This window comes from Oryzias latipes, chromosome 2 (genome assembly GCF_002234675.1).
Source record: "Oryzias latipes chromosome 2, ASM223467v1".
In the NCBI taxonomy this organism is placed as follows: Eukaryota; Metazoa; Chordata; class Actinopteri; order Beloniformes; family Adrianichthyidae; genus Oryzias; species Oryzias latipes.
Window position 1 is genome coordinate 11,440,743 of NC_019860.2, and position 19,093 is coordinate 11,459,835.

The following is a 19,093-nucleotide window of genomic DNA, read 5'->3' on the forward strand; positions in this document are numbered from 1 at the left end:
ACTCGCATTCTCAGCTTTACGGGAACTAAGCAAATACGCTGAAATCCATCATCATCACTGCCAACTTTAAATCCATTATTTATTCACCCACATCCAAGGGCGGAGACATTTCAGAGTTTCGTTTTCCAAAAAACCAACACGTGTTTCCAGTGTGACTGGTAAGATTGTTTACTGGCTTGACACCAGTGATTGTTTTGCACGGTTTATTATTTATTGGTTCAATAGTCTGTTGGCTTAACACAGGAGTGTCAAACTCATTTTCACCGAGGGCCAAATCAGCATAGTGGCTGTCCTCAATTTAGGGCCAGATATAACTTATACATGTAACTAAATGTAATGAAAAATAAATGTAACTATTCCTTGATGTTAAAAAATACGTTATTTATTTATTATAACTGTTTTAAAGTGGCAATTAAAGTTGCAAAGAAAACATGTTTGTTTGTTACTTTAGCAGAACTCCTTTTATATTTGGACCGCTTATTAAAACCCACATAACTCCATTAATGAAGGATCAAACTGTCCAAGTGAATAAAGAGAAATAACATAAAACTGAGCTGCATAGATCATGTATTACATTTACATTTTGTTTTGACATTTTTACAATGTTACATTTTGTAACATTTTACAAAGAAGGCTGCACACAGCCTTGCATCCAACTGATGGTTTGATGACAACAATTTGTCAGCAAACACACAGAAGACCTGCAAACACTGAATAATTACAAAAGCAGCTACACTTAAATAATATGTAATCAACTAAAGAAACATTTTATTTTAAGAAATTAAAACCTTTTATGCTCTCGTGGGCCACAGAAAATAACATGGCGGGCCACATTTGGCCCCCGGGCCTTGAGTTTAACACATTTGGCTTAAGAGCTGAAGTTTGCTTTATGTTGGATATTCCAGTAAAACTTTTAAAAGCCAGCAAAAACTCACTGATTTATTCATTATAAACCATACACACAGTTTTAATAGCATTGAAAATATTTTTTAAAAATACGTAACACAGCCAACAATAACTGGAGGCATCTTATTAGAAAGGGAGAAAAAAAGGGGGGTGTACATGAGGGGGGATAGGAGACAGTGTGGTGGCAAACAAAAAAGCACACATCTGCACTCTGTCCTTGTCCTGGCAGAGTACAAGTGTAGACAAAGAGACTCCACCGAACCAGAGATTAGGTTGGTGAAGTTTCTCATTCATGCAGGTGATGTTGTCCTGAAGTTGAGTCATGGATTTGGACTTAAAATCTTCTCTCTTGAAACATTTTTCCACTTATCAATGTTTATTCATGTCGGTGAGATTAGAGCTACCAGAAAAAAAGTCTACACAAAGACTAAAGAGAATGTTCATGGATGTAGTGAAGGAGGACATTAGGGTGGTTGGTGTAAATGAAGAGGTTGCAGAGGATACATACCTGCAAATGATTTGCTGTAGTGACCTCTACAGGAAGCTGCTAAAAGACAAAAAAGATTTTAAGTCCATATTAACTGTTAAAAGTCACTGTTTTACATGTACCATCCTAGTCATACGTGTCAGAAACTTTATAACAAGGAATTTAAAATTCTGCATATATATATTTTTACATATGTTTTCATATTTGTGTCTTTGTATCATAATTTTCACTTAAAGATTATTGTTTTGACTTTATTTGATTGGCGAAATGTAAACTATTTCTAATTTCTACAAATAAATTATTTCTTACCTTAATTCAAATACAATAGCAAGGCTAATGTGGAGGTATCGTTAAGATAAAAAAGAATAAAAATCTTTGGTGTTATTGTTAGGCGGAACCTTATCACAGCGTTCGTGTTGCACGTCGGCTCCGGACACAAACACTAAGTGTCAACAACCGGCTACAGCGCTGCTCCTTTTTTGACGCGTTGGCCTTTTTTATTTAAATGTCGGGCCTTTTTTCCTGATTTTACCCATTTATTCCTAAGAATTTTACCGTCTCTTGTGGTAAGGCAGAAAAGTACGTTCTCAACTCTTAACTTAAACTCGGGCGCGGAAGTAAGGGGGTCATTTAGTTTTGAATGGCGAGTGAATTGTATACAAATTAAAGGGTGTTTCTATGTTTGTTATTTTATCGGAAGCATAAGCATTTCTTCGTTTTTTATGTTAAAAAAGAAAGGTCGGAAAACTAAAAGTTGTAGGTTTTACTATCTGGTGGGTCTCTGTGTCTACTACTGCAGAGACCCGGATCTCCCTTTTAAAAGAGCCTGATAAGTCTGTAAACATTTTGTAGTCACTGCTTTTGTTTGTTTATGACCTCCGAGTTTGCGTGACTCAGCTTTCTTTTTAGACTCCCTAACGAGATTTTTATTTTATTTTATTTCCCAGCAAACAGGAGCTGCCGCCGCGGTCTGCAAGCTGGTGATTATGCGGCGTCTATAAAAAGGCGGCTGATACAGAACTGAGTGCAAATTTTGGATTCCTTTCTGGTGAGTGATTAAAAAAAAATGACACAGCGGATTGATGCTGACTGGAATCACCTTACAAAAACAGCAACTAATTTATGCTTTCCCTAAACCTGTATTTTGAAAATTTATCTTTAGAAATATTTTATTCTGGAGGCTTTTTCTCATGAACACTTTACAGTAGTATTAAACGTATCTGCACTTTGCATGAGAGTGGACCAACTATCTGTGACTGTGAAGAAACATCTACATATTCATCCTCCCACTAACAAAAAAAAAGCAAATTCTTAGTAAATACTCCCACCATAAGCATAAAAGGACACTTAAATCCATAAGGAAAATTAATTCTGGATATTGGGGGACAGAATTTTGACGTCAGTGATTTCTTATTCTGCTAGTAAACATATTGTGTGTAAAATAAAGAAAGAAACGCTTTATTACTCAAGTGACAAAGGAATAACAACCTGAAGTTAACCAGAAATGCTGTGTGTTAAACATGAACAAATTAAGTGCATCATTATCTTGATTCAAATGCAAAATAAAGAAAATGCTAGAAAAAGCAAAGGTAGCCTAATGCTTGAACTAACAAACAACGAAAAATACACATCAGATTGTCATTAAAAGGATGTTATTTTATATTGCACTGAATTATATAGTAAACTAGTCAAGATGGTACTTGGGATCCTCGACTAAAAGCAGAAATTGTACAACTTAGACTAACTTTAACGGTAAGCATAACAGAAACGTGTTTAGAATTATAGAAAAAGCTTTGATGACAGCTTAAAACTGAAATTTGTTTGTTTTTTAACGATATGGTGGTATATCCGGTTCCGGTCAAGGTCTTAAGGTTCTGGATGCTGATATCTACATCCACGTTTTCTTGAAGAAGTCTGTTAATGAAATGTGACTACAATACCCAGAATCCCTAGAGGGGCTAAGACACAGGTGACTTGTGGGAGGGTTTGATAGGAAGTTTTTCTACTGATCTGTGTTGTAATATTTTTCTCTGCAATAACTGGCCACTTCAGATAGTGTAACACAATAGCTAAGTCAAACTTTATTGACAGAAACTGTCAACATTATTCAGTTGGAATACAAAGTACAAAACAATACTCTCACTTTTTCTGTTCAATATGTTGTGCTTACTTAAGTTTCTGCTGACAGTACCCACAATTCTTGAACAATTCGTCAAGCGGTGCGGCTCCATAGTTTACCAAAGTCATGCTAAAACATTTTCACGCATTTTTGGAATGTTGTGTACTACAGAAATTTCTTTTAGAGCCAGCTTGGACAAGGAAAATAAAGAAAAGTAGATGCATCAGAATGGAGCTGAGCAGGAAGCTTGTTGCCCACTCAGCATATTTTCTATGTAACAAACACAATCTCTTTTTAAACTATAATTTTTTTGTCTGCTCCTTATTCACAACGATTTAAATAAACAAATACTCTGAAATGCAATTTTGAGCTTAATTGTCTTTCTATATATCAACTATCATCAGAAAAATGCCACGAGAACATGTTAAAAACACCAAAAACACAGTTTTCATTGAAGTGGGTCGAGGGTAGAAATTGATTTTGTGCAGGACAATTACCCAAATGTAAACAAACTCTGAGCAAGCCATCACATGTTGAACCTGTTAGACACAGAAAATGCAGGCTTCTGGTGCTGTAAAGTCTGAAAAGATTCGGCAACTTCCTGCTCCATGTTTCCCAGCATCCATCCTTTGAAACTCTGCTCTGTCTGTAGTGATGGACACCAGCTGCGCTTCTTCTGAAGATGTCCTCCTCCAGCGACCTTGGATCCCGATCTGTATAGACGGATGCCAGTTTCTGTCCAAAAGCTGGTTCGGCGAAGCGTCCTACCGTGTCCTGCTGACGGACATGCGCTGCGTGTGGGAGGAGACGATGGACGCGGCGGCCACCCAGAGCCGAGCACAGGAGCTGAACCGGCGTCTGCGAGCGTCGGTCACGGCTTTTTTCTCCCACCTGTGCGAGGTGGCGCAACCCTGTCTGTTGGGAGGCAACGGCAAAGCTGATGGAGGGGCTAAGATCACCGTGACCCAACTGGCGGCAGACGGCCTCATCATGAGGCTGAAAAGTGAGCTAGCCGGGCTTCCGTTTCACTGGGAGTTCCACTGCAGTCCAGCTCCTGTCTCTTTGGTGCGAACAGACTTCAACTTTAGCAGGTGAAACTTTTGTGATCTTTTTTTTTAAACATACATCTTTCTTTGCATCTCAGGTGTGTGTGCAGCTGGTGCGCCCCCTGCTGGGCATGAGCCGCCTCTTGCAGTTGCAGGTGGATCAGCTCGGACGTCTGCTGGTGAGGAAAGACGCAGAGATCCAGGACTACAAGGAGAATGGAGCCACACTTAGCAGAGGTATGAAAATGTCTTTGAGCTTTGTTTGATGACATCCGGGATCCAGGATTATTTGTGATCTCACAAATACACTGGGGGAAAAAAGTATTTAGCCACCAATTTGTGCAAGCTCTCCTGCTTGAAAAGATGAGAGAGCTCTGTAATTCTCATCATAGGTATACCTCAACTATGAGAGACAAAATGAGAAAAAAAAATCCAGATAATCTGATTTTGTCTCTTATAGTCGAGGTATACCTATGATGAAAATTACAGGCCTCTCTCAACTTATTTAGTGGGACAACTTGCAGAATTAGTGTCTGACTAAATACTTTTTTGCCCTACTGTATATGAAAAGCCAGGAAAATGTGTTTTTGTGTACTATTTTGTTTTTTTACTTCAGTGGTAAGAGGAAAAGAATTACTTATTACTTATTAAGTAATTACTTATTACTTAAACTTATTGTTTCTATAGTGGAACTCAGTTTTAGTTTTTGTCTTTCAACAACCCAAAGATTCTGATTAAAATTTTTTTATCTAATCGTGGAAATCACTTTAGAGAAAAAGTAGAAATTACTGCAGACATTTAGAGAATTAAAGTAGGACATCAAATATAAAAAAATACACGACTCATTAAGTAGTGAGTCGAGAAGTAATATAGTGGTTTGCCATTTTTTGGGTATTTTCCAAATGTACAATTCTGAAATTCAGTATCCTGGAAATTTGCTATAAGTATCTGCAAAAACTAGAGTCCATCGATGCTCACTTGATTAGCAGATATACACCACAATGCAATGCGTTAGAACCATTTGTCACTTGAAAAAATTATGTATTTACATTTATTTTTTAGAAATCATCCGAGTTTCATCTTTAGAGTCATAAATAGTCTTTGTAAAATGTTCATATTTATTTGGTTTTTATTTTGGTTAAAGGTGATGTCATATTTGCTGTTTAAAAAAGAGGAGGCATTTGTCTATAATAAATTAAAATCCAGAGCACTACAATGTCAATTAGGGGAGAAGCATACAGATTGCATCTTTTAATTTGAAAGGGAGCTCAGCCGCAGCAGGAAGTCAATTTCTGGCTGTAGATTGTTAAACAGAAAATCAAGTGGTCTTCAGATTCATTTTACAATCAAAAATTGAATTTTTAAAATTTTTTCTCTCTTGTTGAGAGCTGAAAAGACACATTAAAAGCCTTTTTTTTCCTTCTTACTTGTAAGACAGAAGATTCAGACAATCAGCAGAGACTCTGCAGCTTCAGTTTGTTTCATTTCATTTGCCCTCTGACACTGATGTTCCATCAATGGATCTTTGGTGCAAACACAAGGGAATCCACAATGTAGGTGGATTTAATAAAAATTACTAACCATGTTTTTTAGACCATAGAGCGCACTTAACCCTCTCACATCAATGTTGTGGCGAGGCGCAATAAAACCCACTCTTGGAACTAATGTAACTCTTTGACAGTTTATGTAGTTTTTGTAATTACAACAAGTTCTGGCGCTACTTTTAAAGTGTTGCATATTGGAGCAAAACTGCTTTTCTCTGCTTCTGAATCGGTCAGAATTATAGAAGTTGTGCAGTCGATTTAAGACCTGTAGTAGTCAAATAACGACCACTGTTAAAGGAGTAAATCCCTGATTTTCTTAAAAATCAACAACAGCTCCTATGTAGGAATTCTAGTTGTGATTTTTGACCTTGAACCAATTTTCTGTGGTATGCAGCACTCAAAAAGCTGTTAAAATATTTGAGTACGACTTTGGTTAACTATGAAGTCACGCAGCTTGTTGGGGCATTATGGGAACTGTAGTCAGAAGGCTGGAAGAGTGATATTGAGAGCTGCAGGGAATCAAATTTGATTTATCTGTCGTGTTAAACTGTAAAGGCTTTGTCTTGCAGATAAAAAGGCAAACTTGAATTAGCAACACTTTTCATTTGAAAAACTAACCATCAACCCCTTGCTTGCCGGTCTTCCCTATGGTCCAGGAAATACATACTCAAATTAATTTTATTTAAGAAGTTCCTCAATTGTTCTTCTTTAAAGTCTTGTCTTGTATTATTTCAGATAAAAAAAGAGATTCTGTTCCCTTTAATATCATAATTTGTATTATTATCAATGATATTTCTTTCAATAATTAATTTCAAGCTTTTGAAATGTGAAAACAGCTTGTTTTATTGCTTCATAACAGAAATTTGTAAGATACATTTATATTTAATCGAATGTTGTTGAATTGGAAAACTGAATTGAATGGTAAATTGCTAAAAACATTTAAATCTTGTGACATTTTGATTTTTTTCCCTGCTAAATTTAGAAAGTTTTTTTTTCACATTTCTAAGTTAACTGTTGGACCTTTGTTGCTGCAGTTAAGGCTTCAGCTGTATATGATTGGTTAACCTTTCGTCGTTGGTGTTTAAATGCAGAACGCCTGCAGACGGATGTTTTCCAGGAGGAGACCTACAGAGAGAATTATCTGGCAAAGGTGAGAACACACGTTTTTTTCACAGTTTCATGTTTTTCTCTTCCAATTCTCAGACAAACACGGACGAGTCCTTTTATTTCTTATTGTGTGTGTTCAGTTTTTGAGCGTTTGGAAAGAACTGAGTTTCAGCACTGCTAGATCTCTGTTGTAAGTTTTAGAGGAGAGGCAAAGATCAGCATGTTGAATTCTTTGACGTTTTTGTCAGTTTACATTTACAATTTTTTGTGTTTTCTTTCTTCAATTTTTACAACAAAGAAACTGCTGGAATTCTGTTTGAATGCAAACCTACCTTAGCTTTTTTACACTTGGAAAACGAAACATTGTAATTTTTTTGCTTTAAAATGTATTCACTAATGTCAAAATGTTAATTGTACAACTTTTTTAATTTCTTCAATTTAAAAAAACATTTTTTTGAGCTGTTCTATCACTAAAATGTAACTTATTAAAATCAGAATGCAACTAAACGGCACAAATGTTTTTCAAAATAATAATTGTTTTAAACCAAAGCACTGATAGATAATGGGAAATCCCTTTCACGCATATTTTTCTGTTCTTACCTACATATTTTCTGTTTTTAATGCCAACATAATCAACATTTGGACCTTTTTTTTCCTTTAAATTTGTTGTGTCTTGTGTGCAATATTATTGTAGAACACAATCAATGTTAACATTAAAGTGTTTATAGTAAAACAACCACCTAGAAAACATGTTTGGGCAAACCAAACTACAAAAAATGTATTACTATGATCCTTTGGGGAAGAAATATAACTGGGTGGCCACAAGCCTAAGTTCTGAAAATCTGTAGAACTTATTCATAACTGCCCTTACTTGTGAATACAGGCTGTCTGCAGGTGAAAAATGGTCAAACTTGCACGAGGAACGCAGGTGGAAATATCAAAGTTGTAGATCGCTTGGTGAAACCCATAGAAAGAATATGTTCATGTATATTTTTTCCTACGGGCATGTTGTGAACGAAGAGTCATAGTGAACACTTAAACAACATGCAAGGGTAAGTAAAAGGTACTGAACAACAGCATCACCTGTTGTAGCAACTTACATTGGCCCTATGAATCCTTCACTAAACATTCATCACGACATACAACACCTTTATGTATGTATCCTTGAGCTGCTCATATGAGCCTATTGGTAACTGCAAGATGCACCTGCACTTTCCTTAAAGTCCCATCATCCTTTTTGTTCTATTTTCAAAGTTTTCCCAGTGGTCTTTCAATTATAATTATACAGTTTTTAGTCAATAGTAAAAAGAAAAAATGTCTTTTTTTTAGGAAATAGTTTCTGCAGAGCGGCAGTAGTTCATTAAAAATTTGCCTCTGAGTTAGGGGCTGGACTAATGGCGAGGAGCAACACCGCCCCCTTTCCCCTCCCCGAAGCAGAGCAGGGAGCTTGTGGCCCACCCAGCGTATTTTCTACGTCACTAATACGATCTTTATTATTTTTTTCATCAATTTCAATGAAGAAATAGGTAGAACTGCCATTTTGAGCTTTATTTTCCTTATTTTTGTTCTCCATCATGAGGGAAATGCTACAATAAGATGTTAAATTCACCAAAAACACAATTTTTATTGGAGGAGGTCTAACTGAAAGGAATTTCTCTATTGGTGAAACCTTAAGCATAGCACTTCTCCTGATTGTCTTTTTAATATCAAATAACTTTAATAATACATTTTTATGTTTGGCAGTGTTCCAAGTTGCTAAACATGATGTGAAATTTCTTTGTAAAAATGTTCTAAATTTAACATTTACATCTGTAAAAAAACAAAAAAAACCCTGCAACTTATATCAAAACTAAAATTGAAATAAAATAAAAATGATAGTAATAACTAAATCTGTAAATTTAAGTTGTAAAAATACATAAAAACATTGTTGTCTCTACTAAAGATTTGGTTTTGCATGTTCTCTAAACTTTTTTAAGTTAACATGTTGCAGCATCTTTGTTACCATTTTTGATTGTACCCAGAAATAAGTTTGAAGTTCTACCCTTAAGTAAAGTCATTGTAGGAACCTTGTTTTTTATATTGTTTAATAAGAACAAATGGAAAGAATTGCATCCGTATGTGCTGGAAAATCTATATAGGAGTCACAGTGGAGCCTCTGTTTTCTGCTTTTTCTGGGGATCACGTAGTAGGATGAGGAGGGAGGGGGGGACAGTCAGAGGAAGAGAAATAGGGATCAAAGTCTCCTCATTCGTGGCAAATTCCACCAAGTGGCGTCAAGGCCTCCTTTAGACTCCAACTTAAACTCAAATGAAACTTTGTGGGAATATGTCACCAGAAGTCATCAAACGGACTCTCACACACTGCTGGGAGCTGTTTGTCTGTGTGAATCACAGAGGCGTTTAGCGTGCATATGTGGTATTTGTCTAGTATTTAAAGATGCATACCTGAGAGTGGGTTCCTCCCCCTTCCATCTGATGACTATTTTGGTCGCTACCCATGTCCGTTTCCATGGCAACATTTTCAGAAAGCTACCAGGTTAGATTGCTATCATAAAGTGAAACATATTTTCAAATTTTGCATTGCGTTTTCTTAGATTGTAATCTTTTAAAAGGTTATTTTTTATTAACTTAAAGTTTGTGTTTGATAAGAAAAAGTACATAAATGTGAATCAGTGAGCTAAGAACCGCAAATTTGTGTTGGTTTAACTTCTTTCTCCCCAACCTTGAACTTCATTGACATTTATAGATTATAGATATTTACAAGACAGCTGAGGAGGGCAAAAAAAATCTTCTGAAAATTTTCCGCTTAATCTCTCTAACCATCTCCACAAGTGTAGTTTGGAGTTAGTTTCTGTGGCCTTCCCCAACCACACCAAAAACTAGTGCAGGGCAGAGGGACGGCGAACGGGGGTGATGATGACAGGAGGAGCAAGTTTTCCACGCAGAGAACCTCCCCATCAGCACAAACACCCTGCCCAACTCAGGTCAACATTTACATTTGTTGAATAGGTCTTCACTTCCCAACCTTGAACTTCATTGACATTTATAGATTATAGATATTTACAAGACAGCTGAGGAGGGCAAAAAAAATCTTCTGAAAATTTTCCGCTTAATCTCTCTAACCATCTCCACAAGTGTAGTTTGGAGTTAGTTTCTGTGGCCTTCCCCAACCACACCAAAAACTAGTGCAGGGCAGAGGGACGGCGAACGGGGGTGATGATGACAGGAGGAGCAAGTTTTCCACGCAGAGAACCTCCCCATCAGCACAAACACCCTGCCCAACTCAGGTCAACATTTACATTTGTTGAATAGGTCTTCACTTCCCACCAATGCACACACACAGACACCAAGCTTGGTTGAACTTGGACACAGGCTAAAGCTGGTCACAGAGCTGAAGGACAGAAAAAAAGAGCATCACATCAGCTTCCTTTTGGACCTAAATTTAGAGGTAGATAGTGTGTGTGTGTGTATATACCTGTGTATGTATCTTTGTGGGGACCATGGTGTTGAATGCGTCAAGCGAGGACGGGTCACAATTAAATTTATGTTCAGGTTTCTTTAAAAGTTTTTGCACAGGTAAAGTTCTTTCAGGATTTCTTTTAGTGAAGATGGACAAACATTCATATTTTTGTTTGGTTAACTTCACGAGGACCACTTCGAGGTGTGGGCCAGTCTTCTCTTTGATGGTTTAAATCTGGTTTTCAGGAGCTTTATAATGCCAACAAGAACCTAGATTAATGATTTTCTCATTACCACTGGAGCTTTAGCTCCACTGATGATGTTCTTTAAATTACTCTTAAATTATTCTGTCACTTTTAAGCGGGTAACACAATTAACATAATTCCAATGGATTCTGAAGCTGAGAAAGCAGCATTGCACTGATATGAAACATTTTCTGGTAGAAATGACAGTAGTAAATTAAACTACTTTTCTCAGCTTAAGAATCAGTTGGAATGACATTAAATTGCATTAAGAGTCGAAGAGTTATAGTAGTTTAAAGATTGTGTTCTCTTTACCATCTACGGGCAATAGCTCCGGTATTATGGGTTTTAAGAGTAAAAATTGTAAACGTGAACTCTGAAAGCCTTCGATGAAGGCAGCGGTTTGCTGTTTGCATCATGTCAAGTCGCTCTGTCACTTTTAAAAAAATACATCCACGACCTTCTTAAAGCAGCAGCACCAACTTCTACATTGTCACACTCAAGCAAAGTTAACAAAAACAAACATGTTTGGAAAGTGTTATTTTTCTTCTTGCTTAATAGAGCCAGTGAGGAAACAAAATAAGGGCTTTCAACTTCATAGAAAAAGAAAACTGTGTTTAACAGATAAAAACCAGGAGTCTTTACTCCAAATATGGATTTATTTGGACGGTTGTTCACACAAACCATTATTATATTGCATAATATTCATCAACCGGCTGTCTAATGTTACAAGGATGCTGCTAATAAAGTTGATGAAATAATAGATATACTTGAAGGTTTACGTGAATAATAATTCAAGGTAATCTTTTTTTTTTTTAAATACAAGTTTTAGTGTTAGTATTTTTTTGCATTTATCTGTCGCACCTTAAAAGTTTGACGAGACTGACGTGGGCATCCAATTTTTTTTTAAGCCCTTACTTGGACAGTTATAATTTAAGAGAAAATCTATATCACGTTCTAATGGTTCCTACACAAAATCCGTACAGGCCGATCCGGAGGGAAAAGGGGCAGAAAGAATTTGGGTCAGTTTACACTATGCCAAATTGACAAGCTACCTTGAGTTAACGTCCTCTGACAATACATTGGAAAGCACCTTCACTTCGTGCCTTGTTGGCAGGACATTTAAAAACATTAACTTGATTGGCACTTCTTTTGACTGGATTGTTGGACTTGGATTTTTTTAAAACTTGGATTCAACTGCTTGTTTCTTTCTTTTTGTTTTACTGTCTTATATTTATTAATAAAAAATGGAATCCGAGTCCCTGGTTGGTCAAAGTTAAACTAGTTTAACTTTCAACACATGTTTAGTTGTCTAAGCTTTTGTACGATGTGCCTTAAAACTGACTTAAAAACTGAATGAATGGCAAATTCATTAACAATTTAGTTTCATAAAGTTCATCCCACTGTTGTTTTTCCACATCAATATAATACAAATGGAACTTTAGAACATTCTACCACACTGTATGGTCACGTCTTTGCTAAATTTAAAGTGTTTCCACACATTGAACTTGATTGATGGATTAATCTTTTTTGCTGCCATCATACGGCGACCTTGAGTTCCTTGAAAGGCGCCTAACAAATAAAATTTATTATTATTATTATAAATGTGTTGTTTGCTGTAATGGTACTTGATCATTTTACTTCATAGTAAAATAAACTTAATACGCGTCATTCCGATTTTTTTCCCCAAGATTGATTCTTAACATCTTGCCCAAGATGTTTTCAACTTGTTGGATCATAGGAATATAAATTGATTAAGTTGATTAATCGTTACACCCCTAGTACACCAAAGATCACCTGCTCTAATGAAAGTCTATCAAACAACCCTTGTGTAAAGACATCATAGGACAGATAAAGAGTTCAGTTCTTAATGTCTAGAAAAGCCTGCATCCCAACTGCAAACTGTAGACCACTGTCTGTGTAGCCTGTAACTAATGAAGAGACATCTTAAAAGAAAAACCAAAAACTTCTCAAAAGCCTCAAAAAAACAATCATATTCAGCAACTGTAGCTTCCACTAATGTTACTCGGAAACTCTAAATATTTCCCAAATACATATTGTTACTTTCTTGTTTTACTTGATAACTTGTTTTTTGTAGCCAAGTAAAATTTGACTTTTAGCGCCACCTGCTGAAATGGCACAGTCTCCTATTTCCTGCAGACTGAATGACAGTTGCATGGCATCAATGAGGACCTGTAAAGTTGCCGTCCTGGAGGCATTCCAACAAATCTGTTTCCTTCACAGCTTCGTTCCACCAGAGTTGCTCAGAGGCTGTGTACTGTGGTACTAGTGATGTTTTTTTTGACTGGCCCGTTTGATGATTCATTTTCTGCAGATGTAGTGGCTGAAGCTCATGGAGACATGTTAGATCGTCCAGAGAGCAGACAGTGACGCACACTTCTGGTTTTCAGAGCTTGGGGTTCCTGCGTGTGTCACAGAGGTTGCTTTTGAATCTCGCATTTCTGCGCTCAAGCCCCCGTCTGCCTGTTTGTGTGCCACAGTGCCACACGCCTCCCCATTTGCGGCGTTGGGTTCGCGGCATCATCACAGCTGTCAGATCTGAACTGAACTGTCATCTTCTTGGAGCAGTGCCCGCTTCCTGTTCCTGCTTCACAGCTCCACAGCAGTCACACTGCAGCATAATAGCATCTGACAATTAGTGGCCACTTCTGACCAAAACCACTCACAGAATCACATAATTGAGCTGAAATCCCACAGCTTCCAAACATGGCATTCGTTACTCCAAATTGCTTGGTTTCCTGCTTCAGCTCGACTTTTCTCTTTTACGTATAGAGATGTGAAGTTCTCCCATCTCCAGTTAAGGCACTGTAATGATATGTGCGCAAATGGTCGGAAAAATTAAATACTATGTTGCTCTCTGTGCATCAAGAGTCACATCCTAATATCTGTGTGCTTCAACCAGAGGATCTAAGTAAAGAGCAAGGCAGCGTCTGAACAGTTTGACCACAGAGGCTGCTGGTTTCCTGGACGCTTTTTGAAACAGTTCAGTGTGGCTAAATGTACAAAGACAAAACACACATGCCGATTGTTTTATTGATGAACGGGAGCCTTTTCGATCATTATATGGGTCATGGATTTCTTTCAGCAGCATTTTTGTGTTTTTGCGAATGAGTTTTTAAAAGAGCTTTTTTCTGCTATGAATCCTTTTGAGATAAATGAAATAAAAATTAGGAAAACAAAGCATTACGAGGTAACACAGGTATTAAAGAATAAAAAAGAAATGTAAACTATTTAATTTGACTGATATTGCTCCTCAATGAAACCAATTACAAATCACCTCAAAACAACATTTGAAAAAAAAGTGAAGCTAAACAAAGACATTTCCTGTCGTTGGCACAAAGAAAGCTGTGACTAAAGAGTAATTTCTACAATTAAAATGACAAACTAGCTCTTATTTTCTCATTTCTTAATTTACAAGAGATAGGCTCCAAGCAAGGTGAGTGCAATAGCTTGCAATAACAGGCCCATTGCACTATCATTGCCCATCTCCAAGATGCACTGGACCCAAAGAATAAAAAATCTGTATGACACACTGGTCAACAAGCAAAACCAGTGCAACGGTCAACTAGAAAAATAGTTAACTAGTAAAGTCCCACTCCAATCATCTTTTGAGCTGTTGTAAAAGCGTTCCCAGTGGTCTTTTAATTATTATTATACTGTTTTTAGCCAAAAAACAAAACGTTTTCGTGGAATAAGCCTGCTCCCTTCCCATGATCTCTTTGTTTACTCACTGTCCTGCTAGCTTACTACCCCTCACACCCTCAACATAATGGTGAGCTATGCAGCTGGACAGTTTTGAGCCAGATGGCAGCTCAGACGAGGAAAACAAAGACGTACGAATCTATTTGTCTACAAGTAGATGCATCAGAATGGAGTGGAATAGGAAGCTTGTGGCCGCACCGCAGTAGCTTTTACGTCACACATACAAGGTTTTTCCAACTGTATTTTCTCCTTTGGTCCTAACTTAAGATTCAATTGAAGAAATCCTCAAACACAATTTAAAGCCTAATGTTCTTTATATATGTCCTCTATTATGAGAAAACTGCTACAAGAACATGTTAAAAATACCAACACAATTTTCATTAGGGTGGGTCTTTAACTAGTAAAAACAGGGGATAATTAGTCATGTAAACCTACAGATACACTGGTCATTTGAGGCACGTTCAAGAACTTGCTAAATGTGCAGTCTTAAGGGCCGTACACACCGGGACGAATATCGGCGCACATTATTCGCCAGCGTTTTTCAACACGTTTTTTTTGTTCACACCCAAGCGATTTTCGCTGACGATGAGCCGAGAGAACATGCAAATTCATTCCCTGACATTAGATGGCGCTCAATGTAAAACAGAAATACCCCCTGTACACAAGGTGGTGCTGCACAACTTTTTAAACTCGCTTTTCACTCAGAAGAAGAGAGCAAGTATTTACGGGCTTGTCAGAATCATACAAAGAAAACATGAATATTTCAAGCACCAGTAGCTCCAGTTCCAGTTCCAGCAATGAAGAAATAATTGTTCAATTGAATGATGAAAGACGCCGGAAAAGACGCCGATTTTGGGTACATCCCATAGTTACGAGAAGAGAAAAACATGGGGAGTTTTATCGACTGGTACCAGAGCTGAAAATGTATCATGAGCGTTTTCGGGGATATTTTAGAATGTCCGTCAGTGAGTGCATCTTCTTCGTCTTATTTCTTCGCGGCAATGTAGACGCTACTTGTCGTAAATCTACTTCGCCATTACGTATGTGTTCTCAGCAAGACAGTTTTGTGTTTGAGCGCCCCCAAGTTGTGTTTAACTGTAACTTCAGAAGCTCCAGACACGTGTGCAAAAGCGCCATTCTCATTGGTCGTATAGTTTTTGACGCGGCGCGTCAAACCAAAAAAACAAACCCGAGGCGTTTTTAAAAAAATGATGTTTTTACGCGTGGCGTTTTTCGCGTTGGTGTGCACACTCACATTGGTGCCCTTTGTTTAGTCACGAGGCGTTAAACGTCGGCGAATATCAAGCGCAAAATTCGTCCAGTGTGAACAGGCCTTTAAACGCAGATTAAGCCCATGGTGTTCACACTGGACAAGCAGGAAGGGATTTTTTTCTTTCTTTTTCTTTTTCTTTTTCTGATGATTCTCTTTCGGCTTTTCCCATCAGGGGTTGCCACAGCGAGTTGCATGGTAAACTTGGCAATGTTTTACGCCGGATGCCCTTCCTGACGCAACCCTTTCAAAGCAACCGGGCTTGGGACCGGCACAGAAGTAGAGAAGGGAACAGGGAGCAGCCCGGAGTTGAACCTGGGTTTCACGGACGGAAGGCGCCGCAAACCAGCACGGGCTAAACCGGCTCCTTTTTTTTCTTTTTCAACTGTTTACTAATGCATGTCCGCCACCTACAGTTGGAAGAGGATCCGTGAGAAATGTCGAAGCCTTGCAAGTCTTGTGAATGTTGTCCAAATCCACAATTCCAAAATCTAGTACCATAGAAATATGCCAGACGGCTCTGCAAAAAAAGAGTCTGACTGGCAAATATAGACCACAAAGCCTTGCGTTTGAACAATTTTTGCAAAAAAATTGTAGTTAAATTTATTTTTTCGATAAACCGTCAACGTTTTCATCTTCACAACAATGGGTTCATAAATAATCGTGGCAAAAAGTTCATATAAATTAGTTTTTCACTTTATGAAGCCAATTACACAATATTCGCCGTTTAAAAAATAAAAAGTAGTGATCATGGTGTCCGAATTTCTTTTAAAATCCAGGGCACTAGATAGTCCTGGACTATGTCGTTTTTTAGTAGTTGGGGATTAGGGTGGGAATTCTTTGTGAGGAAATATGTAAAAAAAACACAACAAATTAGGCCGGCGAGAACTTTTTTTCAAAGTATAACTATTAGATTTAGATTTGCTTTAGGAGGTGGAAAACAGAAAATTGATTAATGTGAGGTTGTAAGGGTAGAAAGTTTCTTTTCTTCCTCCTTCAGTGAATCATTGACTGCTGTGCTAATAATCAGCAGTGAGCTGCTCCTTATCTCACAGACTTGAGGAATTCCTGGCTCGGTTGGTAGGTGGGTGAGGCTGCGTAGAGCTGATTTTGAATTGAGTAAAGATGAAGGTAATACATTTTCTTATTTCAGTGTTTTTGGTCATCCTGTCGCACAATGTTTTGTGTGAATTGACAGCCGTCCGTCGCTATCAAAACTGCATTGAGTCAGACAAACCAAAATGTCACGACAGTCAATAAGATGTGGTAGCTGAGAATCTTTAACCTCCAGCAACGGACAAGTGGTGTTAAAATCTGCAGAATGACGAAGACGAAGCTGTCTGACATGAAATAGTTTTACAAATCTCACATGAACTCTATTGATAAGACTTCAAAAAGCCAACCATAATCTATGCTGTTTTAACATTAGCTAAATCATCTCAGATTGACAATTCAACAACGTCATTTAATGAAGACAACCAAAAAACGGAAGCTATATTTAGTATTGTCAACGTAGTATATATATCGTAACACCCAAGTTTAAATTTTTAAGCACAAGCGCCTCCATAGAGAAGGAGCATTCTGCATTTTAGTGCCTTGAAATACAAATTCAAGGAGAAAAGGCATCTAATAAAACCTTAGAGAAGCAACAATTTAGAATATAACAAGTTACAGTATAATTGATCATCCTCAATCATATATTGGTTTACTTATTCCCAGAATCAATAGAATTCCAGTGGATTTTGATGCTAAAACTGATTCTTTGCTCTGATACAGTTACAGTAGTGAAATGTAACATGTTGGCTCAAAGCTGCTTTTCTTCGTTTCAGAATGCTTTGGAATTTACGTTAATTGCGTAAACAGGTGGAACTCTTATGGTTAGTTCTTGTCACCGGGGACAGCTACACTATTATAGGGTAAGGGGTTTCTCATGTTTTGATTGAGCTTAGCTTGTTAAAACCTAGTTTAAACCTTGGTCACATACCAAAATGCCACTGAGCAGCGTCTTAAATGCAAGTTTTTCAGCAAATTCGGCCATGCGACAGTATTAGTAACAGGCAGGAGGCAGCCGATTTTTAACTGCCAGTGGCTGGGATGGTTTTAAGAAAAGTTACAATTTTACGCCGACTGAACAGTTTTTTTGGCATGGGTCAGTCGCCGCCCGGCACATTTGGAGGTCGGTAGGCAGCAAGGCAGCAGTGCGACAATTTTCTGATGGGAGAGTCTTCAAGGTCCCCAAAGTCCCCAACTTCCAGCCGTCCCCCTTACCCCGGGATGTCGTCCCACTGCCACCATCCGATTGTTAGAAATCGTACAGTAGACATGTAGGCACGAGGGAGGGCTGTTCACATGGCCCAACAATGACCAAACGTCAGTCTGGCGATCCCGGCCACCATGGGTCTTGCATACAAATGTAGACACGGCATTGATGCTGCACAAACTCATCAAAGCGTTGATAGCACCCCAGCAACTCAAAGACCTGGGCATTGACAAACTGCAGTTCATGCTGAGAACACAAAGACAGAACATTGTGCCTGCTGCAAAAATTAAAGAAGAAGAGCAACGCACACAAGAAGGGCGCAGAAGAAGAAGTTGTTTGGTATGGTTGTGGTTTCAGCACAGAGTGTTGCTCCGACAGGACAGTTTATTTACCCCCGGGCTACCAGAGGGCTGGCAGCTAGTGGCACTTGATGTGGATGGCCGCTGTCCGTACACATTTACACATCGTACAAGCATCATACTGCTGCCCAATTTTGTAATTATGTCAGCCCTGCCTGACTGACTGCATTCATGACCAAGCCAACGGTTTTTCAAAAAAAAATCAGGCAGCGGCAACTAATCTTGAAGATTCTGCCAAAGCCTTCCCATCGTAACAGTTGGATATGTCACTGTAGCTTTAGCATGTTCAGTGTTGCCCTGCAATGAACTGGCCAACTGTTCAGGGTATACATAGGGTCTGAAAACATCCTTTGTGACATTGCACAGGAAGTGCAGCGCAAAGAAAATGGAGGTTAGAACATTTCTAAAACACTAATAAAATTTCTGATGCACGGCAACGTAGGACTGATATTTTGGGCTTGTTGTGTACCAAAGTTGTGTGGAATCACATATCTGAAACTCAACACTTTGGCAAAAATTTAGTCAAACAATGAGGAAACGGTCGTGAGAAGTAAGGATTTTTTTTCCATTTT

The 19,093-nt window shown here is 38.0% G+C and overlaps 1 protein-coding gene across 3 annotated transcripts in view; it reads left to right on the forward strand.

The window, feature by feature from the left end:
• Window positions 1-6: 6 nt before the first annotated feature.
• nhej1 (non-homologous end joining factor 1) overlaps window positions 7-19,093 on the forward strand; it is a 33,606-nt gene continuing 14,519 nt past the window's right edge. Inside the window, exons 1-5 of one of the 3 annotated variants that reach the window (XM_023964607.1) lie at window positions 7-158; window positions 2,341-2,441; window positions 4,165-4,577; window positions 4,657-4,795; window positions 7,194-7,252. In XM_023964607.1, coding sequence (XP_023820375.1) covers window positions 4,167-4,577; window positions 4,657-4,795; window positions 7,194-7,252 — 609 coding nt within the window. In that variant the 5' untranslated portion in view covers window positions 7-158; window positions 2,341-2,441; window positions 4,165-4,166. Of the gene's footprint in view, window positions 159-1,794; window positions 1,973-2,340; window positions 2,442-4,164; window positions 4,578-4,656; window positions 4,796-7,193; window positions 7,253-19,093 lie in introns of those variants that run through there. The other 2 variants (XM_020708195.2, XM_023964604.1) reach the window with 2 other exon arrangements.